Source organism: Megalobrama amblycephala, linkage group LG1, assembly GCF_018812025.1.
Source record: "Megalobrama amblycephala isolate DHTTF-2021 linkage group LG1, ASM1881202v1, whole genome shotgun sequence".
Classification (NCBI taxonomy): Eukaryota; Metazoa; Chordata; class Actinopteri; order Cypriniformes; family Xenocyprididae; genus Megalobrama; species Megalobrama amblycephala.
Genome location: NC_063044.1, coordinates 44746762 through 44770177, shown reverse-complemented (window position 1 = coordinate 44770177; position 23416 = coordinate 44746762). Strand labels below are relative to the sequence as shown.

The following is a 23416-nucleotide window of genomic DNA, read 5'->3' as shown; positions in this document are numbered from 1 at the left end:
TACAATAGAAGAGGTTATACGAGAAGAAAAGAGGTGAGAAGAGGTGAGACAAGACGAGAAGTGACGAGAGAAAAGACGAGAAAAGAACAAAAGAGAAGACATGAGAAGAGAAGCGACGAGAAGAGGAGAGAAGAAGAAGTGAGACAAGACGAGAAGAGAAAGCAGACGCGAGTTGAAGGGATGAGAACAGATGAAAGAAGAGGCGAAAAGCTGGGCTCTGAACCGGTTCAAGGAACAAAAACCAAAACCGGAAACGAACGAAATTTTGACCGGAACGTAACCAGAAACGGAAACGAAATCAAATTTAATCGTTCTGAACATATATGCTCTTTTTTTAAATGGTCATTAACCGGTTAATAACGTCATTTTATCATTCCGTTTAAATATTTTGATTTGGCAGTCAACCAATCACGAATTCAAATAGTACAGCCTCCGCAAATGTGACGCTGACGCATCCAAGGAGTGAAATGCCCACGCTGACATGCTCAGCCCAGCTGTCAAGTCATCATAGGTTAGGTAAGTCACAATCAAATGGCAATACTCTGGGATTAGTCACCAACCATCAAGTATTAGGCCTACATTTAAGTGAAAATGAATGTCAAGTAATGCAGCTTGTTGAGCGTTTTGAAACCAGCGAAAATTGCAGGATAGTACAATTTTCAACGTCACATCATGCATCTGCAGCGCTTCTGTGAACGGAGAAAACTAGGCCTACCTACATAACACATATAAAATAAAAGGGAATATTTAGGCCTATAGGCTAAAAATTAGGTCTACAGATTAACAAAACTAAAGTGGTTATTTGTGGCGCACTCCAAAGATCTAGGAAAGGAAACAGGTTTCGTTATTTGAGTGTCTTTTGTAAATGTATGAGTGATGTCTTGCTTTTACCTGTATGATCATAAATTACGGAGACAGTTTACTGAAGGAAGGAAAACAAATCCAGTGGTCGCGCCGGCACCTCACGCGCACGCACACAAATTCTTGCATTGCTTACATGATATCACAGCCTGTTAAATATTAAAATAAAATACATAAACCAAACATTACACTGCTCAATTAAATTCTGTAATACAGTCTGCCGTTTACCACCCGTGACCACCGTCTCACTGTGCTGTTATATGTGAAGCATGATGTTTTGCGAGTGAAGTACAAAGCTCATATAATAAATAATAGTTTAGCATTCGTCTCGAAAATGAAAACAGTTGGATTCATGCCGAAAGAGAAAGGTAGGCTACAGATTCAATTTAAATGAATTCGTTTTGCATCTTATTAAGTTTTATTTCCAATAAATAAACCTGTTTCTCGACTTGAATATAGCAATAGAACCTGGAATGGCGTTAAAAAAGAAAAGAGATTATTTTTTCATTCCTTTTGGCTTGATGTTTATATAGCCTGAATAGTTCAACTGCTCATTTTAGAGGTTTTGTTGTGGAGTACACAAGTGGATAAGTAAAATAATATAGGACAGTTTTGTTCATAATTTATGTTTACAAACATTATAAAAAAAGCTATGTATGCTAGGCTATTTGTAAACATTTTACTTTATTTACCAATAACTTACTTTATATACCGTTAACTCTTTGTTTTTTAATAAATAAAATATTATTATTATTATTATTATTATTATTACTATTATTATTATTATTATTATTAAGTAGGCTACATGCAAAAATAAAATAAAAATAACATTATTAACAGTTATTTTTTTCTAATCAAACCGGTTTCGGAACGTTTATAATACGAAGGAACGCTGGAACAGAAACTTTAAAATACCGATTCTGCTCGGAGTGGAATGATTGAATTTTGTTTTTTCGTTTTTAAGCCCTGGCGAAAAGAGAAGAGGTGAGACAAGAAGAGAATAGCAGAGGTGAGATGAGAAGGAATGAGAAGAGATGAGAGAAGAGGCGAAAAGAGAAGAGACAAGAGAAGAGGCAAGACAAGAAGGAATGAGAAGAGACGAGAAAAGAGGCAAAAAGTGAAGATATGAGAGAAGAGGCAAGATGAGAAGAGAATAGCAGAGATAAGATGAGAAGGAATGAGACGGAGGCACACTTCCTCATCCACTGTGATAAATACACAACCTTAAGAGAGCCACTGTACTGTCAAATACAGAATATTATCCCAGAGTTCCAGTCACTCCACGAAACTGACAAACTGAAAATATTACTTGGTGAAGGACCTTCTTCCACTTTAGTAGCACACCATATTTATAATTGCCACAAACTAAGAGGTACTGAGTGAACACATCCATATTATACTACTATCAATATGTGTATAGATATATATGTATATATATGTGTATATATATGAATGCATTTTATATATGTTCTTGTTTGTGTGTTTGTTTGATTTTGTTTTGCTTTATGCAATGCTTTGGCAATATGTACCTAAATATGTCATGCCAATAAAGCAAACTGAATTTGAATGAGATGAAAGAAGAGGCAAGACGAGAAGGAATGAGAAGAGAATAGCAGAGGTAAGATGAGAAGGAATGAGACGAGAGAAGAGGCAAGACGAGAAGGAATGAGAAGAGATGAGAAAAGAGGCAAAAAGTGAAAAGACGAGAAGAGGTGAGATGAGAAGAGAAAAGCAGAGGTAAGATGAGAAGGAATGAGAAGAGACAAAAGAAGAGGCGAAAGGAGACAAAAAGAGAGAATAACAGTGTCGAGACGAGAAGGAATGAGAAGAGATGAGAAAAGAGGCGAAAAGAGAAGAGGTGAGACAAGAATGAATGAGAAGAGACGAGAAAAGAGGCGAAAAGAGAAGAGATGAGAGAAGAGGTGAGACAAGAATGAATGAGAAGAGAAGAGAAGAGAAGAGAAGAGAAGAGAAGAGAAGAGAAGAGAAGAGAAGAGAAGAGAAGAGAAGAGGCAAAAAGAGAAGAGAATAGCAGAGGTAAGATGAGAAGGAATGAGACGAGATGAGAGAAGAGGCAAGACGAGAAGGAATGAGAAGAGATGAGAAAAGAGGCAAAAAGTGAAAAGACGAGAAGAGGTGAGATGAGAAGAGTAAAGCAGAGGTAAGATGAGAAGGAATGAGAAGAGACAAAAGAAGAGGCAAAAGGAGACAAAAAGAGAATAACAGAGTCGAGACGAGAAGGAATGAGAAGAGACGAGAAAAGAGGCGAAAAGAGAAGAGATGAGAGAAGAGGTGAGACAAGAATGAATGAGAAGAGACGAGAAAAGAGAAGAGAAGAGGCGAAAAGAGAAGAGGCAAGAGGAGAAGAGAATAGCAGAGGTGAGATGAGAAGGAATGAGACGAGACGAGAGAAGAGGCAAGACGAGAAGGAATGAGAAGAGATGAGAAAAGAGGCAAAAAGTGAAGAGATAAGAGAAGAGGTGAGACAAGAATAAATGAGAAGAGATGAGAGAAGAGGAGAGAAGAGAATAGCAGAGGTGAGATGAGAAGGAATGAGATGAGACAAAAGAAGAGGTGAGAAGAGACAAGAAGAGAATAGCAGACTCGAGACGAGAAGGAATGAGAAGAGATGAGAAAAGAGGCAAAAAGAGAAGAGACAAGAGAAGAGGTGAGACAAGAATGAATGAGAAGAGGCGAAAAGAGAAGAAAGAAGAGACGAGAAGAGAATAGCAGAGGTGAGAAAAGAGAAGAGATGAGAGAAGAGGCAAGAGGAGAAGGAATGAGAATAGAGGAGAAAAGAGGTGAAAAGAGAAGAGACAAGAGAAGAGGTGAGACAAGAATGAATGAGAAGAGATGAGAGAAGAGAAGAGGTGAAAAGAGAAGAGAGAAGAGACGAGAAGAGAATAGCAGAGGTGAGATGAGAAGGAATGAGATGAGATGAGAGAAAAGACAAGAAGAGATGAGATGAGAAGAGACGAGAAGAGACGAGAAGCTGCAGTACCATGGTCTGAAAGCAGGAGTGCAGTTGAGTGAGGAAGGGTGGTTTTCCTGACAAGGCCAACACTCTCTTCTCCACCATTGTGCATTCAACATCATCATCCTGGATCACCACGTCCTTCTTCAGGATCTTTATGGCAAACAGCTCATCTCCTCCTTTCCTCTCGGCCAACATCACCTACAAAATGACAAACACGGAGAGTGAAGGTAGCAGAAATGTTCAGAGTTATGTTCAGAGCAAGCAAGAGAAAATGAGCACAGCAACACCTTAACACGATGCATGAGCTTAATTTATTAGCAGTGGATACACTGGCCTCTGACTGCGGATCAATACAGCAGCGTTCACACTCATTCTCAGCACATTTAGAGCACGTTAGCAGAGATGATGTACAAAGACGGACAGAAAAGACAATGCTCTCGTGCAAGTGTGAGGACAATAAGGAGCAGATTTGAGTGTGGATCAATGGCATGGTGAAGGAAATTGTGAGTGATGGGAGCGCAGATTTTAATTGTGCTCATTTTTAGGACTGAGCCTAAAGGCACATGCACTAAACAGAAGAAACGAGACAACTAGAGAAAGAGAGGAACAAAAAAATGACTTGAACATAAACAACAAAACCCATTTTAACTGAAATAAGATTTTTTTTTAAATTACAAACAAAGCTAACAAAAATATATTTTTCCAAATATAACATTAAAAAAAATCAAAATACAATGAAAAAGTCGAATTAAATTCATTAACTTTAACAGTGCTAAACATGTTTTCAATAAAGTCAATTAACATATCAAATATTATAACTAAAGCTAAACTAAAAAGTAAATATACTGAAAAATGAAACAAATTAAATTGCAGGGTGAAAACAAATGAAATAATAATAAAATTAAAAAATTAAAGTAAAAAAAAAAAAAAAAAATCATAATTATAATTCCACTGAGCAGAGAGACTGGCAGCAGTGAGGGCATTTAGAAAATAAATTCTCCATTATTGAGACTGTTAAAACATCTGTTACCATACAAACATAGATGAAACATAGATGACCTAGACAAATGAAATCAAACACTGATCTCAATCACTACCAGTTACCAGATAATTAAATAAAAGCACTAATATTTCACTTTCTATAGTACATTGCATCCATATGCAATTTTCAGTAGCCTAAAAATAGTTGAAACGTTTTCAAAACTGTAGCTACTTTCTTAAACAAAAAGCACACTAAGGCAGTATATCCTGTCTCTTATTTGTAGAGCCAGAAAATCTGATTCTTTGCAGTAAATCCATTCATGTAAATAAACCCATTCAAAAAATTACTGGGTGCCATTTTAAGCATTTATATAAAGCGAGTTGTGGAAAGAGTAACATGAGTAGCATAATTATTTAGGCGTATCTTGTAGCTTGGAAAGCTACGGATTCCAGTTAGCTTCCCCAACACTGTTGTGCATGCATGTATATGTATGTGTGTGTGTGTGTGTGTGTGTGTGTGTGTGTGTGTGTGTGTGTGCACGTGATGCATTTAAACACAATCCAATACGGCTGACACAGCCACAGCACTTCTTGTCACCAAAGCAATGGTGCTTCATCAGTGTGTGAAAACATCTCTCAAATAACATTACTCATTCTGCGTCAAGGTGACACAGTGAAAATCCTGAAAGAGGGAAAGTAATTCTTAAAGAAACTTTACGGACAGTCTGACTCTGCCTTTTTAACTCTGTTGAAAATAAATGCACATATTGAAATGAGCAGAGTTATTTCAGTGTAAAGGCAGCCCCAGATGGACACCTTGTGACTGGCGAGGGGAAAAGAGAAGCGATACACTTCAACATTACAGAGGACACCATCTGCTCCTCACAAGCTCTACATCCTAACACACACGTACGCACGCACACACACGCACACTCTACTCTGGCAGCATAGCAAGCAGGTTATGTCCATTCCAACGCATTCATTACTGCTGCATACCTGTTTAGAAATACGCACATCAAACAAAAGGTACGCGACTGCACACGGTGCTCCAAAGTCTCAAGGACATTGTCAGATAGTGCAGCCACGCAAAAGTGTCTGTTGGATGAGAACCGCTCCAGGATCAGCATATTCAAGGACAGAATCTGATCAATGACCATGTTTCCAACTGTGAGATCTGCATCAAACCCATAATCACACAACTGGACTCATGAAAGTGCACATTTGTCAGGCTTTGAAGCTCCTTCTCCCATTTACACTTGAAAATAATTTTCTTAACGAGCATCTTTTTTGCTACTTTAGCTTTTAGCAGCAGTCACTGATAAAGGAATGTTTTAGTAGGCTATAGACTGACAATCTATGTTACATAAAACAACTGTGATTTTCCACTTCTATTTAGTATAATACAAATTAAGATATTTTTGAAGAAATCTGTGAGGCCTCCATTGAGAGCAAGATAATTAACACTTTCAGATGACCAGAAAGCTACTAAAGACATATTTAAAACAGTTCATGTGACTACAGTGGTTCAACCTTAATGTTATGAAGTGACGAGAATACTTTTTGTGCACCAAAAAAAAACAAAATAACGACTTTATTCAACAATATCTAGTGATGGGCGATTTCAAAACACTGCTTCATGAAGCTTCGAAGCTTTACGAATCTTTTGTTTCGAATCAGTGGTTCGGAGCGTGTATCAAACTGCCAAAGTCACGTGATTTCAAGGCTTCATTACGTCATAAGTGTTTCGAAACTTCAATGGTTCACCACTGGGGGGGCGTGACTTTGGCAGTCAACACAAAATTGGGGTTACTTTGTGTTCTCTCTATACTGTTACAAGTACAGCTATAAGTAAACAGATTTTTTTATTGATGACAGCACAGATTATATGGATTAAAAGAATGCAAGTTGCTGAGAAAAGTCTCAATATAGGCACAGTAAGTGGTGTGTGAAAATAAACGTGAAACGGCCTGTACATAACATGAAAGTGCATTAAATTTTAAGCTGTTGAAGAAATAAAACCAGCAGATGCAGCATTAAATATCAAGCTTGACATGAAGTGACATAAATATCAAGCTTTTACTTGACATGATCTGTCATTAACGCAACATGAAGCAATTGCATAAACCGGCATAACATTAGTTTTATTCTTGTGCACGCAGTAAAACAGACAGTTTTGTTTGTTGGTGGAAGAATGTGAACGTGCACTGCAGAACTGCTTGTGTTTCAGTGCGTGCGGATGGAATAAAACTATCTGTAACATTTCTCTGCCGATTGTCTCTGTGCGCTTTAACTCTCAGTGCACCACAACTGCACCTGACTGGTCTCGCATTACGCTGCGTATTTAAATGTGACGCATAAATTAGAATGATTTACTGTTCATGCAGTTAACTTTTCTGAATTTATTTGACCTTTTGAACTTTTTGTGTAATTTGAGGACTGGTCAGCATCAGTTTAATAATTTGTTTAATAATTCATAATATTTGGACAGCCCAAAGGGCTGCAGTCCACATTTCAATGTGCAACGGGCCATTAAAGTAGCATTAATAGGTAAAGTGTATTACACTTAGGTACATTGGAATGCATTAGAAATACACTAAAGTAATAAAACTTCTGATCAAGTATGTGCATTTCTTTCACCATTTCAAACTGACTATATGTTGTTTTCTTTATTTGTCATAATTTCAAATATTTACTTTTGTAACTACTTTCTATATGTATGTATATTTGCTTTGAAATGATGCAAAATTGTGAAAAGTGCTATAGAAATATATTTGAAGTGAATTAAACAATAGCCAACCTGATTTTCAAAGTGTGGGCAAAATATTGAAAAGCTAAATGTCATAATTATAAAACTTACTTCATGATTATTTTTTTGCAACTCAAAACACATTTCCTGTAAACTTTAATCTAGGCCAATACTATTTTTACACTCAACAAGCAGAACTCAAATACAGTTCATTGAATTGTACATTTAATCATAACAGGTCAACATAGGATTCAACAAAAATAAATTATTGAAGTAGTACTTAAATACTTAAAATTTAACAAATTAAATCATTTTATTTGCAAATTGCTCATTGTTACATTTGAGCTGTAGGCAACAGTTTGAAAATTCTGCCTATACAGCTGTTTGGAGAAACAAACTAGATGTTTCAGTTCATACCTCAAGTTCTTTGGTTTGCACAAAAATCTAAAAAAACATAATCTGAAAATAATTTCATCATTCTCAGATATGAAATACATGGTGAGATTTGTGCCTTTAGCTACATTGAGTTTCTAGACTCTAAAGGTTTCCCTCTGACAAATGTGCCAAAATCTGCAACACAGATTCCCAATAGTGTGCACTCTAGCAAGTTTTTTAGCAAAAGTACAACTAAACCGAATGTTGGTGAGTGTGATGGCATTGGCTTTATGGCTTGTTTGAAACATAGATCAGTCATTGCGGTCAACTTCTGGTTCAACCAATGGTAGGACGTTGGGGCAGGCCAATAGGGGTCAAGGTTTAGCTTCAGCAGTTACGGTGTTTTCAAGTCATGTCAGAAAGAATGTATTTATGAGATAAAATACACATAGACATCAGCACAACTCATATTTATGAGTTTTGGTAACTGGATTTTCTTAAGAGTTTCCGAGTTAGGTGCGTGACGGTGAGAAAACATGTCAGAGGCAATGGATGCAGAGTCTGCCCTAGTGAAAAAAATCTACCAAAATGTATTCAAAATAGGCCTGCATTTATTTCATACTAAATACAAACCCATTAATATATTTACTGACATACTGACATAAATATAATTAAACTTTATTAGGAGTTCTTCTTTATTGAACAATGCATATTTCTTAATATTAAGCCTAAAATGTGTTTAATATCATTATTAGTAAGGATTGTATGATCACTGTATAATTTCAATGTAAGATATTTAAAGTGTACCAAAAGTATACTTGCAATAGTTTCACTTTAGCACAATCAAAAAGTACATCTTTAGTTGGACCTCAACATAAAAATACTTGTTCCAATTTAGCAGACTTTAAGTATACCAATTTAGTATACTAAAAGGACAATTGCAGGGTATTTATATTAAGTACATAAATATGTAAATGCATTTGTAGTATACTGAGCATAAAATAAATGTATTTCAAATACATTTTAGTATATTTTTCACTAGGGTACCCATGATTTTTTTAGAAAAAATCTACACCAGTCAGAGAATTGGAACAAGCAAACTGCGCCCTCCCACTTCCATGAAGCACAGAGAGCAATGCCGAGCCAGTAACCCTACATTATATGTGCATAAACATCTTTAAATTAATCGTTTTATTTTTCTCCATTGCTTTTAATTAGGTTGTCATTTGCAATGCCTCATTGGACTGTTGTCCTTTCCCTCATTAAAGCTGGTTAAGTTCTGAAAAACAAATACTGTTTAAAATAATTATTTTTCAGACTGCATGTTCTGGCTGACTTCAGCACTGACTTTCCTATCTGAACACGAGTCTATGAGATTGCAGAGAGCCTCAGAGTCACGTACAGACATTTGTGTCTGATGTTTGGTCGCAGCACCGAATTGGACGGGTCAGACCACGTCTGTCGTGATGTGGACGACATCAAACAGAGTCTCGGCTAATGATGCCGACAGAGGTCTAGCACTACACTTCAACATATCAATAATATCATTTTAAAATCCTGTTGCCATGGTAACTGGCAGCAGCTGGAACATGAGCCTACATGAGAATGCCCACTCACCCTCCTGTTTCCCCTCTCGCTGTCTTTTAGTCCTGAGCTCCAGTAATCTTACTTGTTTAGAGTAACCTCACAGCTCAAGACTACCTGCTGCTCGAAGCACCAGCGAGCCAACCGGATACACAAAGAGAGAGACAGAGCAAAAGGCGAGGGCGAGAGTTACCTTTCCAAAGCTACCCTTGCCAAGCACCATGAGAAAGTTGAAGTCAGACAGTTTCATGCGGTCCCGGTTGCCATTGCTGTCGAATTTGGAGATGGCATTGGAGGAAGAGCCGTCTGTTTTGCTGGGACCGATTTTAGCTCTCTGTTGGGAAACAGCAAAAAGAAACAATAAGCTTGTGTAATTGTGGAGTCAGACACACACACACACACACAGACACACACGTCTAGCATGCTGGTGACTTCCATTTGACTTCTATTGTTTTATACTGAGCTAATGATATTTTATTTCCCCTACTCCTAAAACCGACCATCACAGAAACCTAGGGACATGCCAATATTAAAATTTTGGCTGGTAGCAATAAGCTGATAAATATTTTCCATGTTATGGCTGTAAACAGATAAATTAAAATATTGCACTATATTTTCTAAATGTGATGTGATCTGCGAAAACCCATCACAAATTTTACCTTTCACAATACCATATGAAAACTTCTGAGAAAAACAGGTTTAAATAACTGTCACCCCCTTTTTTCACATAGACATTAAAATGCACTCCAAACATAAATGGTTGTAATTCAAGAATGCTTTGGAATATAGACCTAAGGTTGGTCTTGTTTTAAAGAAGACACTTGTCAGATTGTAGAAGTGAAATAAATTATAAAAATGAAACTAAAAAAAAGTTATATAATTTTAAGTTTATGAAAATGTAAAAATATAATTGTTTATATTTTATAATAATATATTACAAAGCATGTTTTACTCTTAAACTGCAAGAAAATAAAAGCAAAAATGTCAACATTCCAAATTTTAGGTTGAAATATTTCAAAAATGAGCTTTCAGTAAGATTTTGTTTGGCCACAGTACCAAACTTTTTCACAAGATTTAACCCAAGCTCAATATCTGACCATTTAAGGGCATCTCCATTTATTTGAGTGATCTATATTTTTCCATATTTTCATACATTTAATGAAATAGACATCTTATTCAGAGGTAGTATGGGCAGTTTGGCAGTATTTGATTTGAATTCAACCTCTAATAAACACATAATTCGTGTATGTTCATTTTAGCTCCGTTGTTCTCTTGTGCTCCGCCTTCTCACGATAACGTTGTATTACAGTACAGGTTACAAGACTGGTGGGAAATTTGCATTAATACACCTTCATTCTACATGTTATGTGTGGTTTATTTGATAGGTGAACTGTCTTTGTAGTGTTAAGAGAGGGAAAGCTATAGCCGTTATTATTTTTTTTTTTTTACCTCTGCTGGGTGTGTTCTTAAACAGTAACGTTAGGGAAAGACAGCCTTGCCACTATAAATCGCTGCTTTTCTGCATTTAACAGGCGAATTTTGCCAAGATATTTTCAGAGATGATAGACAAGATGTTATAGAATGATCATTTAATGAAATCCCAATTTTGAAAAAAAAAAAAAAAAAAGATATTCTATTTATTTTTTGACTTTACTGAAAACGTTCCATCACGACATCCACCGGGTTTTACCAGATCGCATCACAAATAAATAAATGTATTAATAACTACTTAAAGGGGTCATGAACTGAGAAATCAACTTTTCCTTGAGCGTTTGATATAAAAGAGGTTATCGTACTATAAGAATATCCTGTAAGTTTCAGAACTGAAAACTTCCCTGTTAGTCAAATGAAAGCTTTTATTGACACCAGGCCCAGCCAACGACTGATCCTAGAATGTGTCTATCTATAGATAGGTGAAACACCACCTCCGCAGAAGAAATCAACGCCTACTTCATCATTGCAACGTAAGCCCCGCCCACTAGCGTGTTAGTGAGATGAGGAGGAGAGAAGAGCGATACAACAGGACAAAAATAACATTACCTTTCAAAGGATCCTTATGTTAGGAATATCATATGGTTATTTATTTTCAACAATGTGAATGTCTCAGTTGAGCTTTATTTATTTGTATTTGGTATTTCACTGTGGATTCTTTGGTAAATCAATCGCATTTCGGCTTTGCAAACAGACTTTTACGATATGGACTCGACAGTAACGCAACAACATGTAAATAACTGAGTTTCTCCTACTGTTCTAATGCTTGATCTGATATGTAATGATTCATGTATAGTCAGATGTGTCAGTAAATCAAACCAGTTACTAAAAGGTCAATTTGTTTCTTTTAGTAGGATGAAAATAATCTGCTATTTAATTGATGATTAAATTATATAAAGAAAACGATCAAAGAACGCTCCCTTTGCAATCGCTGGAGCTGTCAATGAAACAGAGCGAGTTTATCAGTGATTGAGTTCTGGACTCACGCCAAAACTCTCATTTTATTCAATGAATCTCTAGTTATATCGTGTTTGCACTGTTAGTGACGATGAAAGCATTCCTCAGTGTGCAGAAATTGAGTTTCAATGATGAGATCACTGCTTTCATGTGCTCAACAACATGTCTGTGATCGGCTACACCGTGTTCATCTCTGCAGCCTTTCATGCCACAACCTAAATATAATGTCATAGATCTAAATGTAATGCAGCTCTTTTCACGATTAGTTAAAGGTGGTAAAGAGGATGTTTTGTTTTATACATTTTTGCAATATTACTTGAAACTGTCTTTACTAAGTGATAAAAGACTATTTATTAGGTGCACTGAAAGGAATATTATTAATACATCATCTGTGCACGAGGTAGGGCCTTAAAAACATCAGCCGATGATCGCATAAACGATTGGCCCTCTGGCTTGTCAATCACTGCCATGATGTTCCTTGTGAGAGACGCGCGGCTGCGCGCTCTAGTAACTTTCAACACTACATGCGCCGCATGCAATGTTTTTGTCAGGAGACAGGAGTAACAACTGCAGATTATGAGGTGAGTCCGACATAATGAATCCACTAAGTGTGTGCGCGGCTTAACGATTGCAAGTATGCCGATTATGAATGTAAATTGATACTTATGACTGATCGCGCTCAAACGCGTCCAGTCAGTTGCTTTCAGTCTGCGATTACAGTCGGTGTTCAAATTCCATGTGAAAGTATATAAATCTGCTTCAGGAGCAGGAAACTATCGCTGTATGTTGAGCATAGTCAGAATGTTTTAGCTAGTCGTAAAATGTGCATCATTTCAAACGCTCATTTCAAAAACTCAGTCGACGAAAACATCCTCTGTACCACCTTTAACCTACTTGGGTAAAGTTGGTTTTATATTCGCACATTCGGACTTCTGATAAATTCAGACTTTCCAATAAATGTGCAATAAATTAATGTTTGCGAATTTTAAGCAGCGATACGATATCGACAACCAACGATTGTCAACTTACAACATTTTTCACAGTCGATCAAAATAGGCATGTATTGTTTTAATGGCATATTTACTTGTGAAAGTCCACTGAATGTCCAATGTAGTGTGATTAACAAGGCTATTGAATACGGATGTCAGAATGTGCGAATATAAAACCAACTTTACCCAAGTCTTTAACCTTGAGAGCTGTAATGGTAAAAATGTGCTAAAAGAGAGAGTAATACTTGGCTATTTCAAATGGAAAGATGTCAGCCAATCACAGCAGTGGGCGTTTACACTGAAGTCCCACAGCAGACACACCCTTTAAAACAGAGCGTTCAAATCAAATGCCTTTTATTTCTAAATTATGACAATTTTTTTAATGTAAAAAGTATACTAACATTAAGTGCACCACAGGAAACATTATAAAACAATAAAACACAGCAGTTCATGACCCATTTAAATCAACCATTTTAAATGCTACAAGTGAATTTGGGCACCACAACATTATAATTCAGTATGATCAAGACATATTGATTATGAGATTTGTTAAACATGGCATTTAAAAGAGTCTTACTAAATTATTAGTGTTTTTAACATTCAGTGAGTGTTAGATGAAGACAAATATCATCTAAATTTAAAAATATGGGTAATGTGTATGAAATAATTAAGATCAATAAATACAGATCAATAAAAAAAACTGTAATATTAGCCGATAACTGATACAGTACCAATTTACCATGCATCACTAGGAGACATATTCATTCACAATCTACAAAAAGGCCAAAAATATTGATATATACATACAATATTGATGATACTGATAAATTATGTTATTTATATAACATTTAATTCATTAAAAATATCAGCTTACTGTATAACTAATACGACACCCATTTATTGTGCATCCCTACACAAACCTGTTAGCATTTTTAGATTTTCATTAGGACATTTACTGCTTATAAAAAGCTACGCATATACACTACAAGACATTTTTAAGGCTGTGACTAGATGGCAGCTGGTCTGTGACAAGAAAGTCACAACATTACCGTAGCATGTCCACTTGTGAGCCACACTTTACAATTGTTTGAAATCTATTCGTCTTGTCTCCATGAATGTGCAATGATTGAGAGCACAGCAATGAGAAAAGGTTCATGAAATAGTGAAAGAGCAAAAGGAGTGCAAGAAGACAGCAAGGCACTGGGAAGCGTGAGCAAATAAATAAATAAAACAAAAAACAACTGCTCCATATGTCTTCCCAAGCACCGTCTAATCTATATTTCTCGTCTTTTTCTAATTTTTCACTGATCGTTTGCTGGTCTCCACAATGTAGGCGATTTCAGGATCTACACTTGGAGGCAAAACCTGACCCACAGACACACACAAACATAAGAGCGAGCCACAGCCTGACATGACTGACATCCCTTGTTTGTTTTTCTCTGTTGATGTTACTGAATTTCTTAAGCAGGTCTATTCATCACGTCCTTGCTAAATCTGTCAAACACATGATTCAGCAAACGCTGGGTAAACCTGTCACCCAGACTGCAGATGAAGCAATTTTTGGCTATTGTGCATGTGTGAAAGAGACAGCATGTATCTGTAATACAAAGAGAGATATTAAATATGTCTTTGGCAGCATTTGTAAAGCAGCTCTAAAGTGTTTGTTAGACACAGAGGAAGTGGGTGTGTGTCTGTTAAACTGTGGCGGTTTTTGTGTGTGTGTGTGTGTGTCTCTCGCTCTCCCCGGGTGAACGTTTAGTTTCTGGCAGGGATCTCGCTGCCCAAGCTGGCATACTACGGAATGACAGACGGCCTGTGTAAATGTCTGTGGTTCCTTCTGTATTAAGTGTGTGTGCGGTCACAGGCCATAGTCATTAGGCCCGGTTGGCTGCAGGTTGAGGTGAAGTGTACTGCCGATTTCCTTGTTCACCAACTTTCTCCTTCACAGTCCACTGAGAACTGATCCATTATCTACAGCTGTGAGCCAATCACACCTACAGCAGCCTAGCAACAGGTCACGCGCACACACACACACACACACACACACACACTCATACCGTCTCAAATGCTCTAAAAGCTTTTTTCATTCACAACACGTTTGCAAAGCATTTAGGCCCAGGCACAAACACAACAGTGTCAAAATTCCTTACTTACTTTGCATTTTATGCACTGCAAACACTATTTAATATTTGTTTGTCTGTCTAGCTTTTTAAATATTTATTGAAATATCTATATTTTATACAAATATTTTAAATATTTATGTGTTTTATTTGAATATTTACTTTTTTAAACCTCTCTGTCCATCATCATTTTATAGATATATTTAAAAGATATTTAAATAAATGTTTTAAATAAATATTTATTTAAATACACATGCATGTTTTATTTGAATATTTAATTATTTTTTAAAAAATGTTTGAAATTTGTTTAAATATCCATTTATTTAAATATGTGTTTTATTTTTATATTTATTTAAATATCTGTCTGTCTGCATTTAAAAAAAATATTCAATTAAATATATCTATGCATTATTTGAATATTTATTTAATAATACATTTATTTATTAATAATCGATGGGACAGAACTGACAGGAAACTGATGAACAGATTGAATTTAGGCTTTTATTCACATAAACATTCATCAACTCACACATCAGTTGAGGTAAACGGAAGCTCAAGCACGTTCGCTTGACGTGTGTGAGAACCAATGAGGTTTGTTCTCACGTGTCAAGCAGGTTCGGTTGAGCTTGTTTATGTTCGCTGATTAATGTTTATATGTGAATAAAAGCCCTGATTCAATCTGTCCATTATAAAAATCGATCGAGTCTCTTCAGAAAATTTGGACTACATAGCTCAATACATATGAATTAGTTTTATGATCTCTTTATGAACTTTTTGAAGCATCAAATTGGTAGTTTTTCATTTTTTGTTTCGAAGATGAACGAAAGTCTTACGGGTGTGGAACAACAAGAGGGTGAGTAATTAATGACAGAAGTTTCATTTTTTGGGTGAACTAACCCTTTAAATTACACATGCCACTAACATGATATGATGTACAAGAGGTGACTGTAATTAAAAACATGCTGAGTTGATTTTAATTCAGACACATTTTCAATCATACCAAATGAATTTCTGCATGCCTCTCACTTTTCCCAGGATTCCACTGTTGTTTACCAGCAGAATGAATGTGTAGGATTGCCTGGGTCCCCTCGGCCCATCCCACACGCTCCTGTCTCACTGCCCTCTCTCTCATAGCCTTTTGGAGTACATTCAATTTTAATTTTCAAACTGCTGCCATATTGTGAGGCTGGCATGCAGCTCAGTCTAGCATAGAATTCCATTAACCCAGTCCCTACTGTTCAGATGCAACACTTCACACTGTCCCTGCAGACAAACACGGACCGGCTGCCCAGCACTCAGCCGCACTCACACATCTTTGCCTCTTTTCTACCAAATAAAATGAAAATTCTGTCATTATTTACCCACCCTCATGTTACCCACCCCCGAACCTTGTACGAATGACTTCCTTCTGTAGAACATAAAATGAGAAATTTAGAATAATGTACTGGCTGCTCGCTGGCTGCTCTGTTCAATACCATTACAATGAATGGGGACTGGAGCGTCAAAAAACACTTAAAAGCATCAAAAGTGGTCCAAATGACTCATGTGAAATATTCTGAATAACAAAATTAAAGTAGTTATTCAATGAAAACCTTGCCTTAAAACTGCTCTGGCTCTTAATGATTAATAAACAATTCAATTCAATTCACTTAACAAAAGTTCAATTCACTGGCTCATCATTCCAGTTGACAGCTCACTATATTTCAATCTGTTCTTCACCCAATCTATTATATAATATAAGACTTTGCATATACCACAAAAGTAATATATACCACGCTTATGATGCTGTCTACCTTTTTATATATTTAAAGCTGCAGTTCGTAAGTTGTGCCTCTTTGTCGCCATCTGTTTGAAACCTGCAATTGCAGTTATTTGCGGAATTATCATCTTTACGTGGGTTGTGCATCGGCTCGGCTCCTCAGCGCGGATGAATCTAATGTTTGCTGTCAGTCACCACATCGGTGTGGATACTGTACTTCAGAATCACAGATTCTACGTCTTGGAAGTATGACCAAAATAAGAATTTCCACCGGAAAATGTCATCTGAACAAGCAAGTAACATGTCTGCCACTTTTGTTCTGACCAACTGAGAAAAAAAGTAATAAATCGCACTGCCAATGGTGATTAAATCTAACGATTGCTTAGCTCAGATCACGTCAAACCGTGCAAATTATTATTATTATACATTGTTCTCAAATTGTTAATGTTAACAACATCAGCTTTGTGACTATGTGTACTTAGTGTGTATTAGCGTTACACACTGTAGCCACACCTGCGGAAACCCACCAGTACCACCCGAATTATAAAGCATTATTACAAGCTTATTGTTGTGAATCAGGCTAAGCTAAGGAGATAGTTTTGAACACTGGCTGGTTATGTACTTGCTCAAAAATAGATTTTAAGTCATTTTGAACCAAAAAAAGTTACAGACTGCAGCTTTAAATATCTATGCTTATATATATTATATATATAACCGCCTGCCTTTACGTGCACATGAAGTTTAATGACATCCCATTCTTAATCCGTAGGGTTTAATATTGAGTTGGCTCACCCTTTGCAGCTATAACAGCTTCAGCTCTTCTGGGAAGGCTTTGCACAAGGTTTAGGAGTGTGTTTATGGGAATTTTTGACCATTCTTCTTGAAGTGCATTTGTGAGGTCAGGCACTGATGTTGGACGAGAAGGCCTGGCTCACAATCTCCGCTCTAATTCATCCCAAAGGTGTTCTATCGGGTTGAGGTCAGGACTCTGTGCAGGCCAGTCAAGTTCCTCCACACCAAACTCACTCATCCATGTCTTTATGGACCTTGCTTTGTGCACTGGTGCGCAGTCATGTTGGAACAGGAAGGGGCCATCCTCAAACTGTTCCCACAAAGTTAGGAGCATGAAATTGTCCAAAATGTCTTGGTATGCTGAAGCATTAAGGGTTCCTTTCACTGGAACTAAGGGGCCAAGCCCAACCCCTGAAAAACAACCCCACACCATAATCCCCCCTCCACCAAACTTACACTTGGCACAATGCAGTCAGGCAACTACTGTTCTCCTGGCAACCACCAAACCCAGACTCGTCCATTTGATTTCCAGACAGAGAAGCGTGATTCGTCACTCCAGCGAACACGTCTCCACTGCTCTAGAGTCCAGAGGTGGCGTGCTTTACACCACTGCATCTGATGCTTTGCATTGCACTTGGTGATGTAAGGCTTGGATGCAGCTGCTCGGCCATGGAAACCCATTCCATGAAGATCTCTACACACTTCTTTAGCTAATCTGAAGGCCACACGAAGTTTGGAGGTCTGTAGATATTGACTCTGCAGAAAGTTGGCGACTTCTGTGCACTGTGCGCCTCAGCATGTGTTGACCCCGCTCTGTGATTTTACATGAGTTGCTGTTGTTCCCAATTGCTTCCACTTTATTATGATACCATTCACAGTTGACTATGGAATATTTAGTAGTGAGGAAATTTCACGAAAGGACTTATTGCACAGGTAGCAACCTATCACGGTACCATGCTTGAATTTACTGAGCTCCTGAGAGCGACCCATTCTTTCACAAATGTTTGTAGAAGCAGTCTGCATGCCTAGGTGCTTGATTTCATACACCTGTAGCTATGGAAGTGATTGGAACACCTGAATTCAATGATTTGGAGGGGTGTCCCAATACTTTTGGCAATATAGTGTATATTAAATATCTTTTTATATAAATATTTATTTAAATATGTTTTATTTGAACACTTTTTGAATATCTGCCAGTTTTCTATTTTAGTTATTTTTTAAATAAAATTTCATAACGACATTTTTTTTTTTCCATTTAATTCGTGGGACTGACAGAAAACGATAGAAGGGATGTTTTCTGGAAATTAGTTATTGCTCACTGCTTTTTGGGCACATCTGGTTTACTGGAGGAGAGGACTGTCAGTGAATGACATGTTGTATGTATCACTTTATGATCCATTTCAATGCTTTTGCACCCTTTTTGAAGCTTGAAGGTTCCAGTCCTCATTCAGTATAATTGCTTGAATTATCTGAATTAATTGCTTCTCATTTTGTGTTCCACAAGGGGAAAAAGAATACATGTCTGTATTAATATGAGGGCGAGTAAATTATGACAGAATCTTCATTTGTGGCTGAACAATCCCTCTAACATAGCTCATAGAGTTTTTCCCCATCTCTCAGTGGTTCGGTAGGTCCGATCTGTAGATCTGTGGTCAGGGACATGTGGCCTCTGGGGAAAAGCCATTTAAAAGAAGCTCTATCTCTCCACCAAAACCACGAGTTGAGTGGCGCCATTGATCTCTGCTAACACACACACCATACATGCACACACAAAACACTCTCCACCTCCTCCTCCTCCATCGATTGCAGGGCGTGAACGAGCGATTAGCTCTGTATCCAGCTAAGAGCCTCATCACTGGACTAAGGCAGTGTTTCTTTTGTAAAAGCAAACATCTCAGCCATATTCTGCGCAGCAGTAAAACCCATCCACAAGCACTCACACAGACATGCAACAACAAACGCTTCTGCCCGACGACCCAGTGACAATTTTATTTGTCTGATTCAGAATGGACCGGATGGATGCAAGAGAGGAAGAAAGAGAGAATGGGACGGGAGGGATAAAAATGAAAAAGAGACAAATGCTAATGTGGGTAGATTTCCACTGAGCTGAATGCGTCGCTTTCACCGCGCTTCACTGCACACAAATACAGTCATTTCTGCGCAGCAGTGTGGAGGGTGGAGTGAGAAAGAAAGAAAAAAAAAAAAGAGCAAAACCGTGAGAGGAAGTCATTTGTTTATAGTGGTGAGATGTGGAGGGAGGTGGTCACATCCTGACAGGTCAAATTACAGGTGAATAAAAGTTGAGAAGATGCTATCAACAGGAGGGCAGCTATTAGGTGAGACGACTTAACAGTTCTTGATTACACCTCTGACACACACACATATAAACAGAAATGCACACATCCACAAAACATGGATTCATGCAGAAGTAATAATGTTTTCATACAGGGATGAAAGGCAGTCTTGGGGAAGAGTTCACCAAAATTAGCAATGCTAACGTGCCAGCTCAGCTGTTTTCAAAATACTTATTTATCACTCAGCAGTATTCTCAGCAGACCCTATTTAACATTTTTTTTTAGTAGCGAAGAAAATGTTTAGTTAATTATTCCTGCTTTTTATTATTTTGATTCGAGATGAAATGAATGATTAAAATTGTTGATAAAAAAAATGATTACAAATTTAAATTGAGTTGAAAATGAACAAAAAGCATTGTGTGTGAGGTGGAAATACTTCTTTATAAAAGGAGATTTATTTATTGGTGATTTGAACTTTATATTTCCATGTTGAATCAGTGCATCAGCAAAGCCAGAGTGGAAATTATTTATATCTACCAATTATATCTACTTTATCTATAAATATACCACACTTTTTCACAAAGCCATAAGACAAATACAGACTGAAAAATGTAATGTTACAATGCAAATTGCATTTATTGTTAATGTAGTTAGTGCAAATAATTAAACATAATAAAAACTTTAGTATTATCAGTGTTTAATGTACACCGTCCTAAAAAAGTGACTTGCAATTATCAATTATCAACATAAATAACAAAAAATCACACTAGTATTTTTCTGTTCTCAAGACATTAAAGGTGCAATATGTACATTTTAGCGGAATCTAGCGGTTCTCCCTTTCGGAGAAGCTATGGTGGCCGTCTGGCCGACACAAGACAAAGATGTTGTTGTCTGAGACAGCAGAGTAGCCTGAGTGAAGCAATGAGGTTTCTTCTTCTAACAAAGAGCGGCCTCTGCTTCTAATAAACCAGACGACTATTACTACTACTACTACTACTACTACTGCTGTGTGTATTCAACTTAGTGATGATGCAAGATGCCTCTAAAAACACAAACGATTTAGAAAAAGAACACCATAGTGACGAAACGCGCTCTGTAGAGTGTTTGTCCGTTTAGGGTTACTGTAGAAGTATGCCAGTGACTTGACATGTAAGGGGACCCACGGTGTATGTGATAGAAATGGCTCATTCTAAGGTAATTAAAACATTACTGTTCATTATGTAAGGTCTTTATGTTCCACAGAAAACATAGTTATGTATATTATATTGCATTTCTGTCAATAGATCCTCCCAAATTTTACACATTGCACCTTTAATTTTTTTATTTAATAAAATGTGTTTTCATAGATTGTGTTGTCCCTTATCAATGCAAAGTCATCACAAAATGATATAGATTTATGCTGATGCTGATCCAAAATCCAACGCACTGGTAATCTTTTTGTGCAATTAAATAAATTATAAAATCTATTATGTCTATTATAAATTAATCTTTTTATGATTGACTTGTAGAGTAGTAATTTTACCAACAGAGTGCTTAAACTTAAATTAAGAAGTGTGCCGCTTGGCAAGTAGTTTCAATGTAAGTAATTAGTGTTAGAAATTTTTCTTTTTGAATAATGTAATGGATTCGGATTCAAAAAAAAGAAAAAGAAAAAAAGAAAGAAAAAAAAAAGCATCACGTCACTGACCCCTGGGCAAGTTGAGTCTATATGAACATTTGTATCCATATAAAACATGACTTGATCCAAAATGAGCGTGAGATAATGAGTCACTTCCCTGTCTCTGTTTTCATGCTGAGCCAAATCTGGCTATAACTCACGACGCGGGAACAAAAGTTGACATGAGGCTACAGCTCCGAGTGTTGTGAGATGTGGGTGTTCTGGTCCTACAGCACAGGAACAGGAATGACCGTCTCTGTGTTACTGACACGGATCCTGAGGGAGGCCTGCTGGTCAGTCTGTGTGCGTATGTGTGATGGAGCTGTTGGCAGGTAGCCTGATACAGACTCGGACTTAATGAGCTCAATATGAGCACCAACAGGCCAATCCTTCATCTGCCCCCTTCGCCTTTCAGCAGAGACCTGCCCTGACCGCAAACACCCTATAAAGAGGAACTGACTCGATAGCCTTTCCTACATCACCCATCTTGATGCTCTCAAATAGAGCCTAAGCTTCATTTTCCCTTCATAACCATTCAGTCTTGAAGCATGCTGGGAATGCAGGGTCATTTATTCTCAGCCAGCAACAATCGAACAACACAGATCTGAACAAGACACCAGATGTGATGCTAATCTACGACAGAATTGCTCTAAAGCTAGTGAGCTGCCTACAGAGCCATCACAGACAACACAAAGGCTGCTTCATAATTCAAAAACAACTTAATTATGCTGCCTTGTAAGTATAAATTCCAGTTTATATAATAATGATATAATAAGTCATTTAATATACAGTAATTTATATAATATAATCATAATCATCCTCTTCAATTTTATAATCATCATCATCATCTTTGCAATATAAACTGTTAATAGTAATAATAAATGTTTGCAATATGTAAAATAAATATGTAGTTATTAATGTTGTTATTATTATTATTATTTTGAAATAATGTAACCATGAGAGAGACAGAAACCTCTCAGACCTCTCAGAAAAATGATCTTAATTTGTGTTCCGAAGATGAATGAAGGTCTTAAGGATGTGGAATGACACAAGAGCGAGTAATAAATGACAGAATTTTCATTTTTGGGTGAACTAACCCTTTAAGTTGTGTAAGTTCCAATTCACTATCTCACTATCTCAGAGAGACAGATAAAGAGAAAAGATAAAGAGAGAGGCAAAAAAAGACGAGTTTTTCTTCCATGATGTGTGAAATGCCAGCCATCAGATGAGCGACAGATTGACCATTTCTCACATTTTGCATTATGCATCACACCAGTGTAAGAAAAAATGCCAACTCAGACACACACATGCGCACACACACACACACACACACACACACACACTGATAAAAACTTTACATTGGGCTGTTCATAAATAATACCATCATGCACTATGTGCACAGCTGGGTCTGCTCACGAGAATGTCTAAATTATGCAGAGACCTGCACAGTCCGTGCCCCTTCACATGCACACACGGCTAGGGATGGGTACCGAAACCCGGTATTAAATTGACCCCGGGGCTAAATTTTGAAAGACCGGTGTATCGATAAGCTCTGACGTTAACGGTTCTGCTATCGGTACTGGAGAAATTATGAAGAAAATACACGTGCATTTATTATTGCTATATAGTCATTATCTTGCAGATTCTATCTCGCCAGAGTCGCCAGCTGTTTCTATATGCAATAATATTAGGACATTTGTCCATGATGCATTTTTGCTTTCGCAAGAAGAGAGATCGCGCTCACGCAGAGAAGCTACAGCGCGCGCAGCCGCTCACATGAAAGCCCTGTTTAGCCTAATGGTGACGATTGAGGAGAGAACTAAAAAACTAAAC

General features: G+C 37.2%; 1 protein-coding gene across 2 annotated transcripts in view; it reads right to left on the bottom strand.

Annotated features, from left to right (window-relative positions):
- prkcbb (protein kinase C, beta b) overlaps positions 1–23416 on the bottom strand; it is a 160229-nt gene that overhangs the window by 59857 nt on the left and 76956 nt on the right. For both annotated transcript variants that reach the window (XM_048195275.1, XM_048195266.1), the window contains exons 9-10: positions 9718–9858; positions 3863–4036 (exon numbers count right to left, since the gene is read on the bottom strand). In XM_048195275.1, the coding sequence (XP_048051232.1) occupies positions 3863–4036; positions 9718–9858 (315 nt within the window). The remainder of the gene's footprint in view (positions 1–3862; positions 4037–9717; positions 9859–23416) is intronic.